This window comes from Lonchura striata, chromosome 14 (genome assembly GCF_050655825.1).
Source record: "Lonchura striata isolate lonStrDom1 chromosome 14, ASM5065582v1, whole genome shotgun sequence".
NCBI lineage: Eukaryota > Metazoa > Chordata > Aves > Passeriformes > Estrildidae > Lonchura > Lonchura striata.
The window spans coordinates 6,404,106-6,430,582 of NC_140716.1; the positions used below are offsets into that span (position 1 = coordinate 6,404,106).

Consider the following 26,477-nt stretch of genomic DNA (forward strand, 5'->3'; position numbering starts at 1 on the left):
CCCTTCAAACAGTGTTAAGGGGCATGTACAGGAAGTACTTGTGCCCATTTCTGTTGGTGTAAGACAAGAATAAAAATAGACATTGAGCATCCTGTTATCATCTGCCAAAAACAGCCCAACAAATGAGCTGAGGAAAAATGCAGGGCTGGAAAGCTGTGCAAAAAGCCCCAGACAGAGGTTGTGGTGTTGGCATGGGGAAGTCAGGAGAGAAGGATTTTGGGGATAATTCACCAGGAGTGGTGGATGGCAGCTCCCCAGTGCTGGGAAGTGGGATGGAGCTGAACCCCATGGAGATGGTGATATCCAGCAAAAACAGCCCTGGTTTGTTGGAAGGAGGTCTGGTCCCTCCCACCACTGGGTCCCACATTATCCAGTCCTGGCTTCGAGCAGATCTTGCCCTGCTCCGGGAGGGGATAATCCAGGGCAGCTCATCTTGGGACAGCACACCAGAGCTGCTGCCAGAGAGGGAAGGAGGTTTATCTTCCTTTCCTGGCTGCTGGCAGGGTGAAATCTGCTGTCACAGATCCCTGCAGACCCTAATCTGAACAGACAACCTTTGAGCTACCTGGGCTTGCAGACATTGACTCTGGGGTCATTCCGTGACCATGTTTGCAGAATTTGAGAACAAATTGCTCCTGAGCTGGATGGGATTGATCAATATTCCAACCAGCAGTTGCTGAGCTGTGGCAAAAGGAAATGCAGAGCACAGTGGTGGACAGAGACTGGATTTCACTGCTGTCCAGGGCCATCAGTCAGCCTCAATCCTGATCCAGCTCCCCTTGAAGTCACCACAAATTTTCCAATCTGCATAAATGAGATTTGGACCAGAGGCACTGCTGAGTCCTGAAACACAATTGGCACTGAAATTCTGAAGAAGTCTGAGCTGATGAACAGGATTAGTTATAGAAGAGAAAAACAGTTCATGCATAATATACCAAAAGTTAAAGAGCTAAAATACTACACAGCATCCTCCACTGTCCTTATTTAGGATCACATTCAGATCTCATGCACTTTTAATATCAAAGGATATAATTCATCCAGTTAACTCCAGATTTATTCCCGATATAAGTACAATCAAATGTGCCTATCAGTCTCATTCAGGTAAACATTTCAGCAGGGATTTGGCTGGCAAGGATTTGAATGCCCTTAAAAAGCCCCAGATCTCATAGATGAGGTCCATAGAATATCTGATTACTGATTATTCCTTGCAGCAGCAATGAAAGCACTTCCTCTTTGTGATATAACGAGAGCATTCCTTGCAGTTTTAAAATACTCCTACATTAACTGAATGCTGGGATTGCCAGTTTCAACCTCTCCAACCAGTTTATTCAACTTTAGCTCTCCAGTAACCCACCTTGCACAGAAGCAGTGACTGGCACAGTAACACTGCACAGCCCAGGGACAAACCTCAGTGGCTGGGCTGTACTTTGACCAGTGACCATCAGTGGGTTTCACACAGCACATTCCAGAGTGCCAAAGTGCTAATCCTGCAAGGCTCCTAGCAGAGCAGCTACTGGATGCACATCTCACTTCTCTAGCTGCTCAGAGAAAACATTGCAATTTGATTTAATTGCTGTGTTGACTTATAACAGTATGTTTATACTGGATGCCTGCCAGCTCACATGTAACAGGTTGGCAAAACGTATTTCCTCAAAACAGCATGAGATGCAATGCAATAAGGAAAGCAATCTTTCAGCAACCTCCATCCTGGAGTTCATTTCAACTCCTCTGGCTTGGAAGCAGTGCCACCAGTGCAGGAGGATTACACCACCCTAATTGATATGATAATCAAGCCTGGAGGCTGCACTTCCCAGGTACAACAGCCACAGCTTCAGAAAGGGAACAGACCTGCGGGAAGTGAAAGCCATTAGCAGTTGTTTGTGTTACGGGCATTGTTTGGACTATTTAATATCCCTACCAAAGGATGCATTATTTGTTGAACAGTCCTAAAAGCAAATCAAAGAGAAATTTGAAGAATGTTGCTAATCCTTTGTCACTACGACATCTAAAAGTCAGTGAAAAGCTGTGATTTGTCCATTGAAACAAAAATCACAGAATCATATACTCATTTAAATTGGGGAGGACCCCTAGGATCACTGAGTCCAACCTCTAACACAGCACTGCCATGCCCAACTCCCAACTCAAGACCCAGCACATGGTGTTGACCACTAAACCACAAGCCCAGGTGTCACACCACATCCCTGAGGGACAGAATTAGCTTTTCGATGACCTTGGCTGCTTGATCTCAGCCCAGTTAACAGCTGCTGTGTCTTTGAGCCACAGATAGCTACAGGAACATCACAGAACTGAAAGGTGAGTGTGCTTGTTCCAGTAGAGAAGCAGTTTGCCCCAGACTGTGACTGGCAGCCAGTTTTGTGTTTGGCACTGGGATGGGTCAGGGCTCTGAAGGAAGATGAAGATGCTCCCATGGGCAGCATTATTTCCACAGCAGCAAGTTTCAGGAGGGACAGCGAGAGTCAGAGTTAAAAATAACACAGTCAGCAGTGTTTGATCAGTTAATTAATGTTCATGATTCAAGGGGACTGGATTTCACAACCCCAAAATCCTCTTCTGGCCTGCTATCCCCCTGAGACTAATTGGCTCTACTTTATTAAAGACTTAACTGCAAACTTCATCTGTTGGAAGAAACAGTCATGTGGTTCTTTCTAATCCTGTACTGTGACTTGTAAAATCAGAAGAAAAGAAAGAAGATGTTAAAAATATCAAGTAAAATCTAAAGTTGGAGCAGAACTGGCTTTTATGTGTTCAGTCAAAACTGAGTTCACTAGATACAGTAGTGTTTCTTTGAATGGAACAAATAAGCCTCAAAGATTTTATAATGAATACCCCTTGCACACATCTGTACAATGCAGTCTATAAAAATGGGAATGAGAGATGTCGTTCCTAAACACAGACCACAGGACACTTTTCTCACAACTCCAATAACAAGGTATAATTTTCTATCTGATCCTATTTGGCTTTTCCATAAGGAACTGTAAAAACCTCTCTCAAAATCCTGGCACCAGTGTGTGCAATAGGAATCCTAATGCTGGCTCTGCTGGAGCAGAATTTCCCTCTTCAAGAATAAAGCCTTGGGAGGAAAAAAATAGCGTGTTGGTTTTGTGGCTGAGCCAGCTATTTAACTCCACGAGCCAGCAGAAACAAAGGGGAACCAAATAAAACTACAAAGCTACAAATGCTCCTTTTGGACAAGTGAGCCAAAACTCTTTTGACATTTATGGCTCTACCCATCCCTACCTGATAAGTCACACAGAAAGCTGCAACTGCAGATATCAGCAGTCGTGTAAATAAATTTTATTATGTAGCATGTACAGTACTAGTACAGTTAGATACACTAATCATGGGAGGAGGGGAGGTTGCTATTTTTTTGCTGTCCCATATGGTAATAATTTTGTATGATTGAACTGTTATGAGCTAAATAAAAGTACACATTAACTGTAAAATACATTGCAAATACATTAAATCTTCCCTGGAGTTTTAGCAAATACGTGCTTTTTCTATCATGCATTTGGAATTATTATTACTGGGCCATAGGATTTATAAATAGATTTGGCTTCTTCTGCAATACTTTATGGGCAATTATTTCAGAAATGAAGATGCAGAGCCATGGATAAATAAAATAATTGCAGCTGATCAGGCTTTATTTACTGCTACCACATTGCCCTGACTGCTACACTTCTCTCATTTGCCCCACTAGCCTGAATCAGTGACCAGATGAAGAGCTGTCAGTTAATGTCAAACACAGAGCACAAAAGATGCCAAAGGCTGATTCTCATTTCCCCATTTCCAAATTCTGCCTGGGCTTTTCCAGAGCTGGCTTGCTCCCTGGATAAATTAAGTGTGGAATTGGGAGGATGGGAAAGGGCAGGGGCAGTCAGAGGAGTTCTGCAGTGTGTTCAGCAGTTTTCCAGGGAGCACATTTTGCTGTGGCTTCCCTGCCAAAGGTCTGGAGAGCTCCCCTCCCATGAGCAAATGCCCAACTGTGCCAGGGAAGGGCTGGCATGATCTCTGCTATCTGCTGCAATCCCACTCAAACAGGTATTAATTCACTTAGGAAGACACTGAGTACAACTTTTTGTGGCAAAAAACAGCTTTCCAGGCAATTCCAGTGAATCTAATCCAAGTAGAGCCTGGGACTGGCCTCATGTCTACATAATACCCTCCATGTACCTCACACCATGCAGCTTTCAGTATTTGAGATCTCAGACAGGATGGGAAACTCTGGATTATCAATATTCCTTGGGATCAGGCTTGAAATCCTACACTCAGCCCTATGTAACAGTTGTGTTACCTGGGGCTCATGAAGGAGGTTGTTTGTCTCAAGAGGATCATCAAGTCATGAGGAAAAAAAAAAAAAGTGCAATATCTGCTGCTTTGAAAAACCAAGGAGCTGGTAACACAGAAACAAGTGAAACATGTAGGATGCACCAGGTGGAGACAACCTGAGTACCCACCAAGAGCTTCCTTCAATGAGCTCATCTCAGAAGTAGTCACCAGGATGACATTTTATGGCTCTAAACTACTTAGAAAAAAATTGTCTTCCAGCTCTGATGAGCAGAAATGTCTCTGAGCTACCTACAGCCTCCTGTCCAGCTAAGGAACATCCAGCTTTGTGAGACCTGGATAAAAAGGGTACCCTTTGGAAAAGGGGAAGCACAAGAAACATCATGGAAGCTGTCAAGGACCTTAAAAAGATCCTATAACCATAAGTCTCATAGATTTAAAGCCTGTTTTTTTATCTTATTATTTTAAATTTCATTCTAGTCTGCTTATTTCTGTATAAAGAAATGATGCTGCAAACCTTTCCAAGAACTTCATCAACCACAGTCCATAAGGTGGAGAAAGAGGCCAGTGGGACCAGATGCCAAAGGAGCTAGGAAGATTTATGCTAGCTGAGCATCTGGCTGCTTGTTCCCTGTTATCAGAGTGAAGACAAATGTTTGCAAATACCCTTATTCCAAATCACTAATGTGTTCAGCCACAATCAGCACAATTGCAGCAGTGCTGCTCCTGGAAGGTGCTGCCTGGAAAAGCAGCTGCTGGATGCTTCTTCCAGAGGTTTTTGCAGTGCAAAGAGCAGTGAGAAAAGAGGGTGTTGCTGCCCCTCAAATCAAGCCAAGAGAATGATTAAGACATCATCATTTTCTGTTATTGTTCTAGTGGGTGGTAGTAATTGCTTCTACACAGGAACGTGGCTACACCTCTGTTGTCATCCATCACCTTGCTGAGGCTGTGCATGGTACAGTATTTTGATTTGACCTCATTAGCACTGCCAGAATTACAATGTCATAGCAATGATAAAGACTGAGATTATCTGCATCTGAGGAGATGAAGAAGGAGCAAATCACACACAGTGTGAAAAGCCAGCAGTGCAACCACAACTCTGCCAAATACTCAAAGCAGCCTGAATCCTCTGGCTCTTGATTTTGCATGTGGGACAAGACATGATTAGGAATTGTGTGTGTATGCATGAAACCTGCAGACACAGGGGATGGGCTCATGCACCGGTGATCTAAACCCTCAGGGAGGGCACAGGGAGAGGAAGGGCAGGTGCTGGAGCAGATGCTCTCTGGTACCACCTTCCCTCTGGGTTGCCAGCATTATCTGTGCTTCCTCCAGCCTCTCCCAGGCAGCCAGCAATCCACTAGAAACGTGGAGAGATTTGTGTGCAATTTGGGAGATGACACAGAGGCATTTGGCCTTTGCAGAAATGCCTTGTGCTCTCTGGAAGTTCACAGGATTCTCTTGTGATTCTCAGGATAGAGGCACATAGGGAGAGTTCCTGCTTAAACTTCAGTGGAATGAAGGTCAGACCAATTTTTTGACCCTTCTGGCAGTCAAATAAAAGCAAGTCAAATCTGTACTTGTCTGAAGTTAATCTACAGCAAAATCTGTCATGGAGCAGGGAATCTCTCAGTCTCCAACCAGCAGTTCCCCCTTGAGCTGTGCTCCCCACTACAGCTCTGAGAGAGTGCCAACACATTCCAAACCTCCCATTCTCACTACCTGAGTCTTCTGTGGGTCATCTTAGAGAAGATAAACTGAACTTCTCTACAGTGGGAACCAAATAAGGAAATTAATTTATGATTCCAGTGGTACCCTTGACACTGAATAGCTCCATTAAACATTTTGCAGCCCTGAGTGTCTTTGCTAACCCTCTACAACGAGTACAGAGTCATTTTCCTTCTTACAACACAAACATACACATCAGGATTCAGGAGTCTGTTTTGTATCTGAATAACTTCTCTCATCTCAGTGGGATCCAGGCAGGCACAAATCAAGGCTGCATAACCTTGGTCCTCCCCTTTCTCTCCAGAGTCATTACCTTGCAGTACCACTCTTGGATAAACTCATTTTCACAGACTCGGCATAGACCCAGTGAAATGACTAATACAACTCTTTAATACAAACAACAATAAATCAACTGATTTAATTCTAATTTATCAGACAAATACTCTTTAGCTCTTCCCAAAGCTGTTCTGAATCATCTCTCTTGTCTGGCCATGCTCCAGAGGAACACTGACACTAGATAAAGCTCAGACCTGTGCAATAAGTTTACATAAGATAGAAATGCTAAAAACACTCTGTATTTATGATGGGACATTTCACAGAGATCAGAGTGAATAACATTCCTGAGAAGACTGTAATGTCTCTGAAGCTTCCTCAGCATCTCTTTCAAAGACCAGTCTAGCAGGACAAGGGATCAACAGTCCCTGAAGCTCCAGGCTCAGCAGCAAGGCTCAGGGACCAGACACATTAACCTTGGGAGATCCTACAGCAAACTTTTAACAGCTGAGAAAATGCCTACTCCACCACAATTCCACTTTAAATCACAGACTTTTTTTACTTACTTCATTGGTTTAAACAGTGCCTGTCCATAGTTCTGGAATGTCATGATCAGCTTCAGCTGGGTGCCTCCTGATTTCATTGCTGTGGGGGAAAAACACAAAACAGCTTTAAAATGAGACATGTGGATCTACTGACACTTTAGTTTCCTTGAAACCAAATCATGTCTGTTTTTCTGTGTATCAGTTCAGCACTGTGGTATCAGAGTGATCAGGGTCATCCCAGCTGGACAACAGATTATTCAGCAGAGTGCAGGGAAGGGCTTTGAGTGCTGACCAGGGCTAAACATGGATTGTATTTCCTGACAATTTTTTGCCTTTTTCTGACCACCTTGGGCTCCATAAGCACCCCAGATGAACAGTACCTAGAGGAGCAGACCATTGGAGTCTTGTTTTCCCCATCTCTTGCTTTTGGAGTCGCTTTTAACAAGGGACTCACACTGGGAAAGGACATGGGGTGCTTCCACAGACAGCTGCAGCTGGGATGTACAGCCCCGTGAACAGCAGACAGCTGCTTAATTAAAAGTATGAGCAGATACTGTAGCAATCTCTGATCTCTGCTGTGATTTAATAACTATTCCTGAGCAGCAGAGATATGTAAATTCCTCTGCTCTGTGCACAATGGATATGTAGCCAAGCCCAGCCATCACCTTCCAGGGATCCCAAGGTGGTTCATGCATGAGAGCAGAGCTGTGCAGAGCAGCCTGGCCTGGCTTGGAGGGCACTAGGGGACAGTGAAGGTGACAAGGACAGTGACTTTGCTCATCTCTCAGCTGGGAGCTAATGGGAATTTGATACTCATTCATACCATTCTGAAAAACTTGGACAACGTCACAGTAACAGCCAGATTACAGTATTTATAAAAATTAGGATTTAAAAAATATATATATAAGAATTCATAAAAATGTGTTTTACTTGATGATAAGGCCACTTAGAAAAGATAAACATATACTTCAGAAAACAGCTGCTTTTCTGCTGCCTCAATCACAAGCTGCCTAATAAATAAATGACCTATAGCCTGACTCCTAAATGCACCTCTGTGTTGGGAAGGCCAGCAGGGCTGTGTGGATGAGTCAGTCTTTTAAAGATCCTTTCTAGGAATCATCAGATAATCAATCCCTTTCTTTGCAGCTCTGACAAAAGCCATGTCAACTGGAGAACTACATAAATGTCAAGTTATCTTGCTCTGTAAATTCTGGCTGAGAGTTGCCCTTGTTCCACCTATACAGCTTGTACATGTTTTTTCTCTAATCAATGCCATTAGCTGCATATCTTTTTAATTACTCATCTCTGTGCCTTATCACTAATAGGTCATCAGCTCTCTTTCAGCACTTGTAACCTATATTTTTGCAACAAAATGCTATGCAAATCTAGTCAGTGTAATTACATTTCTCCTAGAGCAAAATCCCTCCTGTCCTGCTGTTTTGCTGATCCCAGCCTTTTCTTGCTTTTCTGCTTTATCCCAAAGGAACAAATAAATAATTAGAAATTAAAGGGCATTAAGCAATTTGAACTGACCAGGTAAAGCAGAAGCAGAAGGATTTCCTGGATTAAACTCCCTCCCCTGTGCAGGACGGGCCAGTTGATCTGCACCTGAGGGTAGGAGGAGCACAAGGCTCCTTCATGCCCAGCTCAGAGCCTGAGGACAATGAGCAGCAGAAACTTTCCAGAGCAAACCCTGCCTGTGGTGCCATCTGTGCACTCTGAAGCAGCCCTGGTTAGTGTGGGCAGCTGGAGCTGCCCCTGCCCCCTGCCCCAGGGACACACACAGGGCATTCCCCACCACCACAGGCCTGGCATTTCAAAGAATCACAGCATGGTCTGGGTTGGAAGGGACCTTAGAGACCCACCAGTCTAACACCCCTGCCATCAGAGCAATGCAAAGAAGGAAAAAAAGTAAGTTTTAGCATACCCTTCTCTAGGCACAGAGCTTCAGTACTAAGAGGACTGGTTTCTCAGCTAATTAAAGCCACTCGACAGATAATGATTTTGTTAGCAGCCAAACTCAACAGCGAGGATGTCATCACCAAGCAGGGAAATGTATGAAGAAGATTAACAATTCAGAATAGTTCTTCCATGAGGCACAAAAGCCTGGTTTCCTGTCAGAAGGAACTGAGCTGAAGTAAGACAAAAGCATCTCCCTCGACTTTTTAGATCTATCTTGTTGTATTCCCTTCATTGGTTGCACCCGTAGCCTGACCCCAAGACAAGTTTTGCTGCTCCCACTGCTGCTGGGAGCAAGCTTTGGAACTCTGAAACCAGAGGGGGACACGGGTGGGAATTGTGCCCCATTGTGCTTTCGGGCAGGGCAGGGTGGAAGCCACATGGAGCATGGAAAACCCAATGCCAGAGCTCCACCTTGACCTCTCCTCGTGCAGCTCTGCCCACTTTGTCTGCTCTTCCAGTGGCACAGATGTGCTGGCCAGGCTGGGGTGAGGCAAGGCCACCCTCCACACCCGTGGATATATACCCATGGATAGAGCCTGGCATTGTAATCCCTGCAGAGGGGGAACACCTGAGCTTGGACTGCTCCTTTGAGCTCGACAAGAACCTTGCTTTACCTGCAAACTAAGCAGCCTTGGAGCAGTCCAGGATGCCCAAATTTTGGGAGTGGCAATGCCAGAGAAGAGCAGATTTCACCTGGAGATTATCCCCTCTAAGTCAGATCACTTCCCCTGTCCTAACCTAGCATCACATCTGCACACTCTCCTTTTCTGAGCTGTGCTCCTCCCTTTCCTGCCCAGCCTCAGTTAAACATGTCCCTCTAGCCACTGTGGCCTGTCATCTTGTTTGTCCCAAACAAACATCTTTTTCTCACCTGGAAACATCCTCATGCCTTTATCTGCTGCCCATAGGCCCATTCCTGAAGAATGCACAACACCCAGGAGCAGCACATCCCATTTTCCAGGGAGTAGAGGATGCTTCACCACTGCAATCTGTCAATCTGTGATCAGCAGGTTTGGGGATTTTTACAAAATCCTTGCAACACAAGGCTGTGCTGACTCCAAAGGAACCACCAGTCACACTCTAAATTCACCTTTTATTTTTTTGAAGTATTTTAATATACTGTAACACCATAGGTCACAAACAGCTCTGTAAAGGCTTTATAAACCTGCTACCTCACAGCAGGTACTTCAAATCAAGTCTCACACAGCTCCTGGATGTACTGGCACACTGCTAAAAACAAATCCCAGTGCCATCATTACTTTTCATCTTCAGGCAATTCAAAGCCTCTCTTTTCCCTCCAAAGCAGAAGGAAATGGAAAGAAGCATTAACCTTTCCTGTTAACCCAGTGTAAGGGCTCTAGGGTGTGATCAGAAATCTTCCTAACTTCAGGAGGCTTTGAAAAAATTCCCTGAGATATCTTTTTGCTTGAATGTTTGGGATTAGAGTCTTGTCCAAAGATTAGTGAAATTGGTGGGATTCCTTCTGTTTTCTCTGACAGACTTTGGATCAAGGTTGCAAAAATCCCAGCTCCATTTACATCCCTGAGCCCACTGCCATGGCCAGCTACCACGTCTGACTTCCCCACCTTGTCACCTCACCAACACAAGTCCTGGATTCCCTCCCTGAGCCACAGACCCCACCCAACACAAAAGGTGTCCCAGCTGTCACCTCTCAGGCATCTTTTCAAGCTGTATGCTGCAGGGGTCCTGGCAGTCTGCTGCTGACAATGCTGCCCAGAGGGATTTGACCCAAAGGGATTTGGAATTCCAACTGCTCTGCCTGTCCAGCTGCTCTGCCTTGCTCCATGGCAGCCCAGATCCTGCCATCATATGGTTTTCTGATGGAGAGAGAGAGTCCCAACAGGATCTCTGAACTTTTCCTGATTCTTTTGGTCAGCATCCAACAAACATTTTAAAATGTATTTAATTATGCAGAGCTAATGCCCGAGCAGTGAGATACAGTCACAGCCTGGAATGCAGTTAACATCTGAAACAGAGAATGCTCAAATCCATTTTGGATTCCTATTTATAGATCAAGCTCAAATCTAACATAAACAGGATTGGCTTTAACAAGTAATGCTCTGCCCCAGGCTGGAGACCTGTAGCCTGTAAAAGCTGTAAAGAACATGTTTTAAAATAAATTCAAGCCCTCATCATCTCTTTGTTTGTCCTTGTTCAGACAATTTTGCTAACTTGGTTTTTAAAGGACTTTTAGTCAAGAAAGTAAAAGATTTCTGAAGGGGAAGAGATCTGTGAAATTATTCTAAGGTTTTGCTGTGCATTTTAAGTCCCCTCCTTTCATCTGGAATTGTACATTAAATCAATCTGTTGACTCTTGGCAGATCCATTGTTTCCTTACACAGTAAATCAAAGATGCTACATTTCATTGTTTTCCACAAGTTCTCAAAAGCACTTCTTCCTTTCCTTTGGATGAAATGTTCACAATTTTCTTTAGAGCCAGAATTTATGTTCAATATTTAGAGTCTTGTCTTTCTCTTTTCTCTTTTCTTTCCATGCCTCCAAGCAGAGTCCACCTCAGGTAATTGCAGCTTTTATTCCCAGTGTGAGTAATCTCACACACTTGCTTTCTAATTACTGCCTGTACAAACTGAAGGCATCACAGATTCACAAATTACCTCAGTCAGGTAGTCAGTTCTCTTCACAGCCAGAGAACTTAAAGAATCAAAAAATAAATTCCAGCTCCTCAGAGGAATTGCAAAGTCTATTCTGCTTACAGGGAATCTCCTCTGGACAGCCAGCCCAAGCCCACAGTGCCCCTCCAATGCACCATGCCAGAGCTGGCACTAAACTGCTGATAGTGCTGCCACAATTATGCACAGACATCTTGTAAATATGCAAGAAAACAGCTAACTATGGTTATTTATGCATGCAATAAGCAGCTATGAAAGGCAAAGGAAATGTGCAATTGCCTGTGCATGTGCTTCTGAAAGCCAGGCTTCAGTGCTCAGTGGAAAAACAATTCTCTCTAGGCTCCTATTTATGGCAAGAGGAAATTTTCAGTGAGTTAAATCAAATTAAGAGCTATCCCTTTATGCTGAACAAAATGAATAGGAAATATGTGTGTATATATATATATATATGTGTGGGGCACAGAAGCATCCTGAGCTGGGTAACCCTGTCCTTTCCCAGGCCAGCTCTAGGTGTCACTGTGGGAGCTGCATGGGATGCTCCTTCCCATCCATGGGTTTGTTCCATTTAAACTTTAACATCAAGAAAATGTCACCTTGGTGCTCCCTGCTCTTGGGAGTTGCTTCTGTCACCGTTTTCATTTTAAAATACATCTGCACATGACAGAGTCGTGTGAGTGGCTCTAGCAGATGTGGGGGATCAGTCTGGTCCCCACTCTCACCCATAAATCATGCAGGGTGAGGAGAGAAATCACAGTCTGGCCAAGAATACTGCTTTGCTGCAGTTTGGATCTAATTACTGTGGGTATCAGGCAAATCACCTAATTCTATTAGAGCCAAAGTAAATCTGAACACTGGGAAGAAACTGGATAAAGCCATATCCCATTTCGCCTAATGCAAGTAACCCTGTATATTTAATTGTCCTGCTTGCTAAAAGGAGCCTTAAGACCAGACATTATCAAGGTTTCAATTTATTTTATACTCCTAACTTGACATCTTTCCAGCTGTCTTAAAAAAAAAAAAAAACCTAGTAAAAAATGACCATAAGGAAAAAAAAGCAAGGCTAATTAGAAGATAAGCAGGAATATGCAAAGAATGTAACAGCCCTATAAATGTCCTTTGGTCAATTATATTACCCTTTATTAATCAGCTTACATGCTTTTGAATCCCTCTGCTGCTTTGCAGTAAAGCTGAAAACTGGCAGGAATTAGTTTAAAACACACATTTTTAAACATCCAAAGAATTTGCAACATAAAATAAGAGAAGTTGCATTGTGCAAAAAATAATTTGTAAAAGTGTTTTAGCAATATACTCTTTCTTTCTTTGCAAGCTGAAAAAGCTCCTGAATCCCCAGAGGGTCAGGCAGTGTATGCTAACACCAAAATTCAGATCCTGGCATCTCTATATTGGCCAAAGTTCCCTTCCATTTCCATATACTTGATTTTAGACTGGGATTTATGTGTAGGAACCATTCCCTGTCAGCTCCCATAGCGGCCAACAACAATACCAAATACACCTCATGGTTTAATTTATGGAAATTATCCTGATTGATTGCAAGAAACCATGGCTCTGTGTTTTTGTTAGAGGCATAAGAGGCCCTACCATGCTCTTAAGAGCCTTGTTCAAACATTAACAGAGGCAATCCCAAAGGGAATTGCTAATAGCAACCATAAATCTTCCTCTGTGGTCCCAGGGCCCTTTCCCCCGTGATCAGAAAGCTCCATCAAAATCAGAATTAATGGAAACCCCATGATACATCTGTATGACACATTTGGTGAAATCATGGCCCCAGGGAAGTAAGTGGCAAAAACTTCCACTGACGTCACCAGGGTCAGGATTTCACTCCCATTTTTTATGATAATAATTCTTTGCTGCTAGGCCAGCTGAAGCAGAGAGAGGTGAAGCCACATGCCCAGAAGCACAAGTGAACACCAAGCCCAGAAGATCAAGTGAAGAGTGAACACTAAACTACTATTTTTTGTTTGTACCTCCTTTTTTTTTCCCACCAGCTTCTATGTCCCTAAGCCACCTCATCCATCCCCCTGCTCTGCAGAAGGGACAGACTTCATGGCTCGAGCACTGCTGAGTTTGCTGCAGACACTCTCCTCCTGCACAGACAGTGCAGCTGAGCTCTGGACTGCTGGGGAGGTGAGTAAAGATCAATACTCAGCAGCCATGTGGTACAAACTGCTACAGCCACTGCACTTTGTGCAAACCTTGGTTGGGCGTCACCTCTGCCCCTCTGGGGACAGCCTGGCCACTGCTGCTCTCTGTGGGGACAGGGATGGCCACAGACTGCATCTGTCCCTCCTCAGTGCATGTGCCCGAGGAGCAATTTCACACGTGTGTTACAAAGTGCTGGCTCAACCCCCATTTGCATGTGCCACTAACATTCCAAAAACTGGTGGGTATTGAGGGGTGGGGTCAGCAAAGGTGAGGGCTGTGTCTGGGGCAAAATCTCCCAGGCTGTGTCCATACAGTGCCCTCGTCACCCTCCAGTGCACACCAGAGGAGCATGGGCAGTCTGCTGCTACCTGCAGTGTCACCTCTGTACTGGGGAAGGGAAAACACAGGGCTAGATTAGCAAACATGACCCCCCCTTAATGAGTCACCTCAGTCCAGACTTTTGGGGTCAGAAAACCCATCACAGGTTAATGAATAAACCTATGTTTGTCCTCTTTCCTGAGCTACAAGTCCACTGGAGCCTTGAATCCAACATGTGGGATGGCACCTGGGTACCACAAACTGCTTTATTCAAAGTGCTGCTCCAGCAGAGCAGTGCACTGAGCACAGCCAACACACAGCCAGATTCACAGGGCTGAAGGTCTCCTGTGGCATCTTGCATTTTACACCTACTCCATCCCAACCACCTAAATCAGCCCACTCCTGATGACCTAGGATCTCCTTTATTCCGCCGTGATTCACACAATGGAAAATGTAAACCTTAGGGCTGCTTGAGCTATTCTTGCCCAGACCATTTCCTGCTGAAGCCAGGGGAATTTCTGCCTTGCAGGGTTAAAGACCTGCTGACCTCATCCCACGGGGCCAACACACCATCAGCACTTTCACAGAGCTCCTGCTATTTCATCCCTCTGAAAGGGACTTTGCAACTCTGTGGTCAGCACAAGTAACTCCATTTTCTGCCCGGTGGATGGAAACCACTGCCTGTGCTGCAACTCCCTACCTTTGGAAACCATGGGGTGTGCACTTGTTTAGTATCCCAGGGCTTTCATCTAAGGTTGTGCCACTTCTTTCCCTGTGCAGCTACGCAGCTAAATTCAAGAAGACACACGCTGCCATTAAACAAGGCTGGAGAAAAGCCCCGCACGGCGTCACCTTGTTTAACCAGAGCCAAAGGCTGACATGGGCACATCCCTGGTGAGGATTTACAGGCAGAGCAGGCAGAGCTGTGCTCAGCAGGAGGCTGGCTTGCCCGCAGCTGCCTGCCATGCCTGGGGAAGCTGCAGCTCCTGCAGCCGCAGCGCTGCCGCCGCAGCAGGGCTGCAGGGCAGCCTCTCCTCCCTCGGCAAGGCAGGGCTGCCAGGCACAGCCTTTGAAATAATAATCAGCCACTGATACAAAGCTAGCTCGTGCAAGATGCTGTCTGCTTTCTGCCATCCTTTTTTTTTTTGTCAGAGTATTTATTTTAAATAACTGAAGAGGGCACTTTCAGCCTGATTGTGACTAAAGGATCTCTGACATGAACGGGGTTTGCCTTGCTGGGAGGCTTGGCAATTATTCAGGTAATACAGAGCTGGCAATATCTCTTTATGTTTAGCAGGGAAAATGAGCAGGGAAGTAGGAAAGCAAAGTTGCTGGGATGCTGGAGAGAAGCCATGCAAAATATTAATACTCAAACAGCAGTGAGATCCTGAACAAAGAGCAAATAATGGTAAAAAAAAAAATATCCAAACATACCAACACTGGTTATCTTTTGGGAGACAAGGTCTTGTAGTAAAGCCTCAATTGCAGGATTATGTCTGGAATACAGCTCATACCGATTAATGCCAATGTGGAATTTTAACCAGTTTGGGTAGGAGTCTATGGAGGTTTCTCCAGTTGGCAAAAATTCTTCATGATGATCTTCATTTTGCCTACCACCAAAAACAATACAACAAAAACCCAAAGTTGAGGAGAAAGAAATAATGTTACAGTTTGTAGCACACATCGAGAAATAGGGCTTCAAAATGTGACAACTTGGAGAGGCAAGGCGCTACAGAAGGGAGAGAGGTCCCAGGTTCCTCCCTGCACCAGGAGCCTTGTCTCACTTGGGGCCAGGGGGAGATGGATTCCCACTTCCCCTCATCCTGCCTGACTTATCACCCATGAAAGTCAGGAGCAAAACTCAGAGGGGCATCACTGAGCGTTGGCACAGGCCCTTCTATAGCACAAACACAGAGCTCAAGTTTTAACTTGTGTTTAGGTCCCATTATGCTGCACACAGCTTCTGCAGGTCTGGTTCAAATAACAGCATTGTCCTGAACCTTTATTTAACAGGGACATGAGGCAGGAAACCAAGAGTGCAGCAGAACCTGAGCTGTGGTGCCCCGTCCCTCCTCTTCCTTAAAGAGGGAGAATGAGAGAAACTGCATCACTCTGAAGTGGCAGTCAGAGGAATTGGCTGGTCGTACCCCTTCCCGAGCAGTAGGAACCTACCACAGCAAAGAATTATTTAAAATGATCACTACCTTCTGAATTTCACTTTAATTCTGTGAACGTTGGCTGCAGCCACTAAGGAAAATATGTACAACAGGCAGCTGCACTGTGAATATCAGTGTTGATTTCACTCTTCGCCTACTGAACAGACTAACCCATATTTTTGATCCAGAGTTCTCTGTGTTTACAGTCATCTCCAGATGTTCAGGCATTTGTGACTTTTTTTATTTTTCCTTCTTCTTTCAGAGAGCCCAAAACTTTCCAGGTTATTTCCCTTCACAGTCAGTTAGGATTATTAGATGGAACGGGCCTGGACAATTCACATGCTCATAGGGTGGAAATCAGAATTATTTATCCTCTCTTTCTAAAGGTTTAGATCATGCTGGCTGCTCTGCAGCTTGACAGAGCTTTTGCACGGTACAATGCAGCTGTTTAAACATTACAATGTCAGTGTGTTTGGAAGAGGGTGCTGTTGTATTAGACAACCCTTTTGATTTTTCAGTCATTGAATTTCTCAGCATTTCTTAGGAGCCAACAGGGCATACGATTCACAGAGGCAACTGACTGCTTTGAAGGCTGGAGAGCAGCGGAGGTGCAGGGCACTGGGAATTAATTGAGGATGAAAAATGTAGCACAGATCAGATCCTGAAAGCGGAAATACCTGCCAGGATGAATGCCTTTGTGGCACTAGAGCCTGCTTTTGAGAAGGGTTAATGTATTACTGTCTGGCCTCACTGCTCAGCCCCTTCAGCTCTGGGAAGGTGCTGGAGAGGAAGGCTCGCTGTGAGCTCACCCTCTTCCTCACACCGTTCTGGCAGCATCAGCCTCGGCTGCAGCTGGAGATGGGGCAGACCGACCCCTTGGCCTCAGCGCTCCAGCCTTCCCGTACTCCCGTGTTTATTCTGCATTTCGGGGCATTCATTTCCCGAAGGAACACGGCCGGGCGAGCCTGCGAACGGTTGCTCTTTTTCCCGGTGACCCCGAAACGCTCCGTTCAACCTTCCACCCCAAAGCCGTCGTTCCCCTCCGAAGGGCAGCGACCCGGGGGACGCGCCACATCCCCACCACCCCCCCGTCCCACTCACCACTCGGGCTGCTCGGCCGCCCGCGGGTTGAACCTGATGTCGCTGTTGACATTGAAGAGGAGGTCGCGGTCGGCCAGCGGGGGCAGGGCGGCGCGGTACAGCGGGTGCTGGAAGAGCGCGGCCAGCGGGGCGGCGTTGCCGGCGGGGGGCGGCGGGCGCGGCGCCCCGGGGCCGATCAAGCGCCGCGCCCGCCCCGCCGCCGCCGCCGCGCCCCCGCCGCCCGCTCCGCCGCCCGCTCCGCCGCCCGCCGCCCGCTCCGCCGCCTCCCGCGACTGCGACGAGAGGTTGGAGGCCGGCTCGGCGCTGAAGTCCTGCAGGATCCGCAGCGTGTGCTTGCCGGGCCAGCGCGGCGCGGCGGCGCGGGGCGGCGCGGCGGCGGGCGGCGGGCAGGAGCAGCCCGGCCGGCCCTCGGGGCCGCGGCGCTCCAGGCGCGGCAGCAGGTCGATCATGATGTGCATGGTGCAGGCGACGAGGAACACCATCAGGATCAGCACCCGGAACTTGCGGACCAGGAGCATTTTCATGGCCGGGGCGGCTGATGAATTAGCGGGGGAGGGGGAGGGAGGGGAGGCGGCGGACAGAGCCCGGGCGGGCGCGGGGCTGCCGGGCCCCCCCCGGGACTCCGGCGTGCTCCTCTCGGGTCGGCAAGCGAGCGATCAAGTCAATAAAGTTACCTCCATAGGCGCCGGGAAATAAACAGGCTAAACCCGATAGGTCCTCATGTCTCAGTATCATCAAGAACTTGGGAGGGGAGAGGGAAAAAAAAATAAAAGGGAAAAAAAAATTAAAAAAAAAAAAAAAAAAAGAGCTCCGGACCGAGCCTTTAAAATCAACAGGAAAACAATGCCAGCGGCATGGTAATATAGAAAGCCATCTGTTCACGATTTCTCCCTCTTTTTATTACAGGGATCACGACAAACAGGGAAAACTGGCTCTCGGAGAGAAACCGGCATCAGACACAGGCGCTGATTAAATAAAATGTAAAAAAAAAATATGGGGAGGAGGAAGGGGAAAATAAAAAATATTAAGAAAACCTGTACGGAAAGGCGACAGAAGAAAAAAAATCATCCATAATATTTGGTTGTGCTGGAAACGCTGACTCCTTTCCCTTGGATTTGAGCAGTGATGCAGCAGAAGCGCTCCCCGCTCGCTCTTGCTCCCTCTCTTCTCTCAGACTCTTTAAGAACATTGGCTGGAAAATCATTTTCTTAGAGCAGTTCCAGTTTCTTCATCCATCACGTCCAGTGCTTGGGAGAGATTAGTAAGTTCAACTGAGATCGAGTCTGGGTGGCTGCTGTATCCGAGCTGGGCTTGTGCTTTGGCTTGTGTTGGTTTTTTTTGGCTGCAAAACTGTCTGATGGCACAACTGCAACATAAAGGTTAAATATGGTACAGAAAAAAAAAAAAAAAGGAGGGGGGGAGAAGGAAGGATTAGAGGAAAGAAACTAATATAAATCAGTAGAGGTTCTTTTTAGCGAAGAGGTCTTTGATCTCTGCTGGGTCTTACAGATCTTTCTTTTAAAGAGAGCGAGAATGGAAGAGAGAAGGGGGGAGAGAAGGAAAAGGGGGGAGAGATCTTTGGCAGGTGCAGAGTGAAAACCTCTTTCAGCTACACTGAATTCTGGAGACTGGTTGGACTAGTAGCTCTGCAGCTCCAGCTTTCAGTGGGTGTGTTAAATATTATGAGCGAGCCATGATTCCTGCCTTCCTCACGTCATAGTTAGGAGATTGGCTAAATAAACGCTACAGTGATAGTAACAGGAAAACCTCAACCAAAAGAGGGTTTTTTTCCCTCCTCTCCTCCCTCCTTCCCACCCCCGCCCCCCCCTTCTTTTCATTCTACTGCAGCTCCAACTGGGGCAAGGAGAGGGCGTCTGTTCCACAAAGGTTTGGGAAAAAAAAATATATATATAAAGGGGGAAAAAAAGCGAAGCGGCAGAGGAGAGAGGGATCTGCGCTGGCGGCGGTGCCGGGCTGGGATCGGCGCTGCCGCTCCGGCACCGCCCGGGCTGGCGAGCGCGCATCGCCCGCTGAGCTCGCCCCGCGCCCGGCAGGCTCAGCCCGCTTCCCCCGGAGCAGCCGGCCTGTCTAACCCGAAATCCAGCCCCGCAGCTGCTGCCCGCTTCCCTGGCTGGTGGCCCAGTGGGCTAATGGAAGTGGCCATCGGGCTAGCACAGCCCGGAGAGTGCTGCTGGCAGCTGAGAGCGAGGGCACTCTGGAGGGAGGAACAAGCTGTTCCTGGTTCTTCAGGTGATCATGTCTGATTTCTGGGGAGCTCAGATGTCTGTCTTTGGACAGTGTTTCCCTGGATTCTGTGGTCCATAGTAGGTTGTTGAGTTGGGCTGTAGGAGGACTGAGAAAGATGGAGTGCTTACCCCAACCCACCACCACCTTTCCACAGAATCATCTCCCTTCTGAATATGGCAGTCCATTTTCCCCTGCATTAAACCACATCAAAGTATTTCCTCCACTCAAAAAGTCTTTCCTCACCCACCAGGCTCCATCCAGCACTGTTCCCTTACTGGCACTTCTGCAGATCCCAGTGCTTTGCACTCCTCTGAAGCACATCTGTGCAGTGTTACAGTGTCACCAGGTTTTGCACAAGGGAAATCACTGACTTTCCAGCAGGAAAAAAACATTGATATACAAAAAAAAAAAAAACAAAAAAAAAAACAACAACCAAAAAAAAAAAAACCTAATAGTGCCATGATCCTATGGACTACTCTGCACCTTTGTGGAGAGACAAAATTTGTTGTCCTAGGGAGTAGGGAGACTTTGTAGTCCCAGGGTTCAGAGGTACACCCTGATCCTTCAAGTACAGGCGCACTTAGTCACAGAAAAACATTTTGCTGCAGAGCCAGAAGCCAGGCTTTCTGTCTTTTCCCACTTTTTTTCACCAAGATCAGCTTGGACAAAGGCTTTCTGGACAGCTGGCTTTGTGGCTGATGGAGGAGGGCAGCAGAAGCCAGCCAGGGGTGAGTGCAGGGTATGTGGTTCCCTGTGTATCACTTAAATTACACTTTACTGTGGCTTTTTAAGGAGTTCTGGTCGGAGCTGTTTGTAGCACTTCAAGTGGGGATAGATAATATAACACTTTATCTCCTTTAGCAAGGAACAGTACAATTTGTAGGTTGCACATTTTAGCTGCATTTTCTTAGTGTTGGCCCTACTAAAACTTAGGCCTATGGTGTTACATGAGGGTGAAACTGAACAGGTCTGCTGAGAAAGTTGAAAATTACTTAAATGAGTTCTTTAAGTTAAAGTTGTTTGAATTTACTTTACAGTAAAAGAACATTATGTCAAACGTTGTAACTCCATGTGTAAGAGCTGTACAATGAAAGGGAGACTGGCTTTGTAATATAATGCAAGCAACTAGATGTAGTTAATTAAAGGACTTTCAAGAGGTGAAAATGACAATACTCTGAACAAAAACTAATTCCTCTAGATGACATGTTTTTGTTTTTATCAGTGTGACCTTTAGTGTATGTTGGCTATTTAGTTAAATATGGTTTCATCTAAATTGTGTCTGCCTGTAAACTGAATCTCCCTGTTTTCTACAAGCTGTTTATTCCTTGAGTCTTTTCAACATTTGAATTTTATCTCAGGATGTGAGATTGGTAGATATACTGTACTTTCTTCTGTAACTGGCCTTTGTGGACAAGTTTTGGCCAGACCAAAGTGCCCTCAGAGATGTGAATAAAAGATGAAAAGAGATCTGTCTTATGTCTCTGCATTTCTCAACCTCAGTATCTACAAATGCCTTTGGCCACTGGTTGGTCATCTGTGAAGTAAGATGCACTGGCCAGTTGGTGGACTCTGGCACAGAGTGAGCTTGTAGCTTTGCTTTGGACAATGGGAAATGCATAATTCCTTGTTTCCTGAGCCTTTCTTCCCCTGGCCCGAAGGCTGGTAATGATCAGCGCCAGCAGTGTGTTACAGCCCCTCTGTGCCTCTAAGCTGAGATTGGTGAAGCCAAGGGAATGAAGGCAGAGCTCAGCTGGCTCTCCCCAAAGCCCTGTGGGTTCCCCCTGCAGCCCATCCCACCAGGAGGATGTCAGCCCACCTCTTTTCTTACACACCTTTCCCAGGAGCAGCTGCAAGAACACAGCCCTGCTCTTGTCCCGGAGTCACTGTGCCCTCTCACCTCCCTAAATCATGTTTGGGAACACAAAATTGCTGCCAGTCTCACACTGGCATTCCTGCTGGTGGCCCCGTGGGGCTGGCAGAGAGCCTGGTGCTCTGGCCAGGGAGGTGGGAACGGAAGGAGCTGCTGCGTTGGGAGGGCTCAGGTGGCTTGTGAGGAAGCCTCAGGTTGTTGGTGTGTGAAACCACTGGGAGAAGCCAGGAGCTGGGCTGCAGGTCAGGATAGCCTGGAAATTGGGTGGCGGGTGGCAGGCAGACTCAGGGACCAGGTCTGAGGTATTCCAGGGCTAGTGCAGCTCCCCAGGACAACCTCATTGCTAGCCCATGGCAAGTGTGGGCTTGGTGCCAGAGAGTTCATGCTTGTGCTGGGATCTGGGGCTTGTGTGATCCAGCCCTGCTAGGGAAGGGTTCCCTTTTTCTGCTGCAAGGGAAGAAATGGGGATTTCTGTCCAGCCAGCTCAGCCCTACATTCCTGTCCATGTACTGTGAGGCCCTGGCCCCTTCCCTTCCAGTGCAATGTTTGCATGCAAGTTACCTCCTCTGGCTTCAAATATTTGCCTTCAAGTCTTGATAAAACCCCCAAAATTTTTGGTGACTGCTGATTATTGTTCAAACAGGCTTTTAAGTACCAAACTCATGTGCATAGAGCCACAGGGTCTTTGCAATCATGCCTGATCTGGCTAACTCTTAGTTAGAAGATAGCTGTTTATTTAATTTTGCAAGTTAACTTGGTCATAGTAAGGAATATTTAAATATTTCTCCTTAACTAAACTCTACACCTTCATGTGGAATTCCAATATGTGGCAAAGAACTTTCTATTTCTGCTGTGCTGTGTGTTGGACCAGTATTACCCCTGTAATTGCTGGCATTATGTAAACAAGAAAATAATAAGTTCCTAATGGAATATTATTACATCAATAAGTCATTGCATACAGCTCATTTCAATAATATAAATGAAATCAAGTCATTTACATCAACTCTTTATTTTATTTTTGGTCATTGAATTGAAATCTTTCCTCTCTTTTATTGAAGTACTTGAATGTTATTGGGAATTTCACTTTGAATTGCTGCAATCACAAGCCAGGATTGCTTCGGATCTAACAGGCTTCTTAATTTGGTATTACAAATTGGCATTCAGCACTTCTTTGCATGTTCTACCTTTGCTTTTATTGAATAATACAGTCAAGAATTCAGGAGGGCTTACTGTCGTATGTCCTGGCATTTCTTCATTGTTTTGTGCAAGAATTAATACCTTATCTGCTGCTGAAATCTGTGTAGATATTTATTTTCCCCATTTTTGTCTGCCTACCTGGCTGAGCAGCAACAATGGTCAGTGTACGTGATAGTGTATTCAGGTAAATAAATGAAGCATGGTTTTGGGTGAGTAAACATACCCAGCTATTATTTTCTGCTATAACAGTTTACAGCCTTCTGATGTAAAGCCTGAATGCAGCAGGGCAAGCTGTAAGTCAGGCCTGATTGCACACTTTGAATCAGTGTAATATTTTTATTGTTACTTCTAATGGCAAAATGGATTTTCTTTTTGCTGAGAGCCTCTGTCTATGATGCTGCAAGTCCTGGGGGCATCACATGCCTTACCTGGCCCCTGTGGCCTTCCTGCCCAGGTCTTCCTGCTCTCCCTCTCCTTCCTCCCTCAGAAGATTCATGTGCTGACCTAATTTATTGGTGCTTTGCCTTATAAACACAGATTACACTGGCACTCTGATGGGTACTGCATATTAACCTCCCACACTGCCAAAATCACTTTTATTGCTAAGGAATACACTTGGTACTGAACGGGAGGTGATTCCATAAGCTTGATTTCCCTGTCAGCTTTTTCTGTGTATGAAGAATCAGCAACACACATTTCAAGTGGTGTGTTGATATTTTTTCAACAATGCATACTAATCCCTTTTGGATTCCCTGCCTTCTGGACCAGGGTTTTGTTACATATTTGGTTGTTTTGGGTTTTTTTTAATGAATCTTGAGCAAACCTCCACTCTCAAATCACAGAGGCTGTGTAGTCACCTGCTCCTTCCCATGGTGGCTTTGCCAAGGTTGCCTGAAGGGGCACTGAGCTGCAAGCTGGAGCTCAATAGAGCTGAAAGGAGAGACTGGTCCTGTCAGATCATCAGGGCAAGGGGGGCTCTGTGTGATATGCATCACCAGCCTCAACTGATTTCAGAAAGCCAAAGCTTCCAGCTCCAGCCTTTTGCTTATGAATGCTACCATTCTTTAATTTGGGATACAATATTCTGGATGAATTAAACCCCCAGGGATTTCTGGATCAACCTGCTGAAAGCACTGAGCTGGTTGTTCTAACAGGAGGTTTTTTCCCTGCCTGTTTGTTACTCCTCAGCTGTTGCTGCTGCAGAGCAAGGGCTGGCTCCTCAGCTGGTATCAGCTGGCCCTGGTTTCAATGAAATGCCATCTAATTATATCAGCTGAGGATCTGGGCCACAATGCTTAATTCTTCCCCTGTTTGGAACAAAGAGCTTCCTGGCCCTGCCAGAACAAAATTCTTGTTGTGCTGGAGTGATGGGGTTGGGCCTGTGGAGGGATCACATTTGCTGCAGGCATTCAAGTGGAGTAGTGATCTTGCATGTAGCTGCATTACAGAGGAGCTGAGAAATTACCTTCCTGAGTGGTAGGATGTTAGAAAGAAAATTAGCTGTTAGGAGGTTGTGTTCTTATCTAAAAATTATTCCTGAGACCAAGTCAAAACAAATTATCTTGATGTGCATGACATAAGAGTATGCACTGCTTGAGTTATCATAATTTCATCTTCTACAGCAACTAATTCCTCTAAAAGTAATTGTGATCAAATAGCCTGTGTTCCTTGTGGACTTCCTGAGTTAGTGCATGATTCTTTGTAAAGCACAGAAAACATGGCTTGCTAAATTACACATAAAATAATTTTGTAGATGAATAAAATAAGTTTCAGTGAAACTGGGGAAGCTACTTGATTTATGCCAGGAAAAAAAAAATGCATCCTGATGCTAAAACAAGGTGTAGCTGCACATGCACACAGAAAGCTTCTGCCTACTGCACTGTGCAGTCACACACGGACCCATCCGAGTGCACACAGAGCTATGAACAGCTTAATTGTACACTGAAGAATCTCTTCTGGGAATTATTTTTAGTCTAATTTTGATTTGTATGGATGTTTTGACACCTCAACTTGAACTTTTTTTCCTTTTGGATGGCTAATTTTTCAATCCAATCATTAAAAAAAAAAAAAAAAAAAAACACCTGAGAAATTGAGAGAGCAAACCACAAGACATTTAAAGCGTGTGGCAGCCTGAAATAGAAATTAAAATACTAATAGAAATCCTCATGGGAAAGTCTTACAACTAGGCAATGTATCCTAATAGGCTGTGAATTACTCTGCCCCTGGGAGACACCAGGATTCTCCCCAGCTTGGATGCTCCTTTCCAATGTGATTCTGAGAAGTTGCTTCAGTTCTGTCTCCTCCTCTGATGGGAAGGATACCCTGGAGCATTTTGAGATCTATTAATAAAAGCCACTACAGGAGGGAAATGATGGTGTTTGAGGTCTTGCTTCTTTGGAGAATAATTCATACTCCTGACTTTAACCCCACGAGAAATTCGGAATCCTAAAAATATTCTTTATAGGAAGGTCTGAAACACTGGGACTTGGGGTGAGTCCTTGAGTCATGAAACCCCTTAAACCTGGCAGTGTCCTCATTTCTTGGCTTGGTGGGAGTTTCTTTTCTGATGAATTGCTCCTTGACCTGTGGTCTGTGCCCCTCTTTGCCCCCTTCTGCCAGGGCACTCCTGCTGCACAGCCCTGAGCTCAGAATTAACCCATTCGAGCCTGAATTTGGGTGATTTATGCCAGGAAAAGGCTTGGCCCAGGGCTGGCTTGGCCTCAGTGAAGATGTGAGGAGTCTATTGCTATTTTTCCAAAGGAGGTGGTGATGTCGTGGGGTCTCCCTCCCTGCCTTCCCATCAGCAGGATGGGGTTTCCTGGAACTGGTTTTGTTCGTAATTTCTGTTCTTCTAGTGCTAATTTGTTTTTGTTTCCCTAAGGGCTTTTTAAAATACTGTCTCACTTTCTGGATTGTTCTTTTTGATGTGTTGCAATAGTAAATTTTAGTGATTAGATGCAGCTATTTTGCATTTGCTGTTGAAGGTCGGAGGTGTGTAGCCCTGGTGGTAAAGCAGCTGTGCTGCTGTGGGGGAGGGATGATCTATGAGTTTGGGAATGTGTCAGGGTGCTATGGGCAAGTTTGTTTTCTGTATCCATTTTTTCTTGTCAGGCCTAGGGCTCCTCCAAGGCGTGGGTTCAAAAACAGAGACAATTGAGACAATTTAGGTGCCTGAGATGGAGACATAATTGCCATAGACTCCCTTGTACATCAGACCTAATTGCCATTGGATTTGTCATTTAGTTGAGACACAAACATGGTTTTCCACATATAGGCTGGAGTAATAAGATTTGATTTATCTGCTCTGTCTCTTCAGAGAGGGGTGCTTTGGGACAGGGCGTTTTCTATGTTCTGAGTTTGTACAGAGCCTACAGCAAGCAAGCTGTGTCCTCAGCTGAAATCCAGGCAGGAAGGAGGGTGGGGATAATATCCATACACAGCACCTGTAAACCAGTGGCAAAAGGAGTTGCTCACTTGCCTGCACTGCTGGAAGATAAAACTCCAGGCAGTTGCCAAGAAATGTGTCAAGGTTATGAATCTCAGGTGGGCTGGAAACACGAATGTCACACATGCGAAGTGAAAGTGGCTTCCAGTGCAGGCTTTGTCCTTGTTGGGCTCTTTGAAGATTGAGGTAACTTAAAAAGAAAGGGGGGAAAAAAGGGTTTCCATGGAAATTTTTGAAGCCAGAGGAGTGAATATTGGTGTTCACTTTGTTCTGTGTTCTTCACAGCTGATAGAAGTCACAGTGTAAATGGACTTAACTGCTGAGTGACCTTTGACAAAGCCAGATAGGAAGTCTTTGTTGTTGTTGTCAGTGATTGTAATTTCCTTTTTTTTCAAGGTAAGAAGTCTTTTTCAGTGTGGTGATTCACTAGTTTTAACTGAAACTTTGAGACAGAGACATGGTGACAAGATAGTGATTGCAGTGAGTAACAAGGCTCAGTCAATTATTGACCAGCCC

At 45.6% G+C, this 26,477-nt stretch overlaps 1 protein-coding gene across 1 annotated transcript in view; it reads right to left on the bottom strand.

The window, feature by feature from the left end:
- Positions 1 to 17,854, bottom strand: part of FAM20C (FAM20C golgi associated secretory pathway kinase) — a 56,646-nt gene extending 38,792 nt beyond the window's left edge. Inside the window, exons 1-3 of the mRNA XM_021539735.4 lie at positions 17,203 to 17,854; positions 15,380 to 15,555; positions 6,873 to 6,951 (exon numbers count right to left, since the gene is read on the bottom strand). Coding sequence (XP_021395410.1) covers positions 6,873 to 6,951; positions 15,380 to 15,555; positions 17,203 to 17,726 — 779 coding nt within the window. The 5' untranslated portion in view covers positions 17,727 to 17,854. The remainder of the gene's footprint in view (positions 1 to 6,872; positions 6,952 to 15,379; positions 15,556 to 17,202) is intronic.
- Positions 17,855 to 26,477: the final 8,623 nt, after the last annotated feature.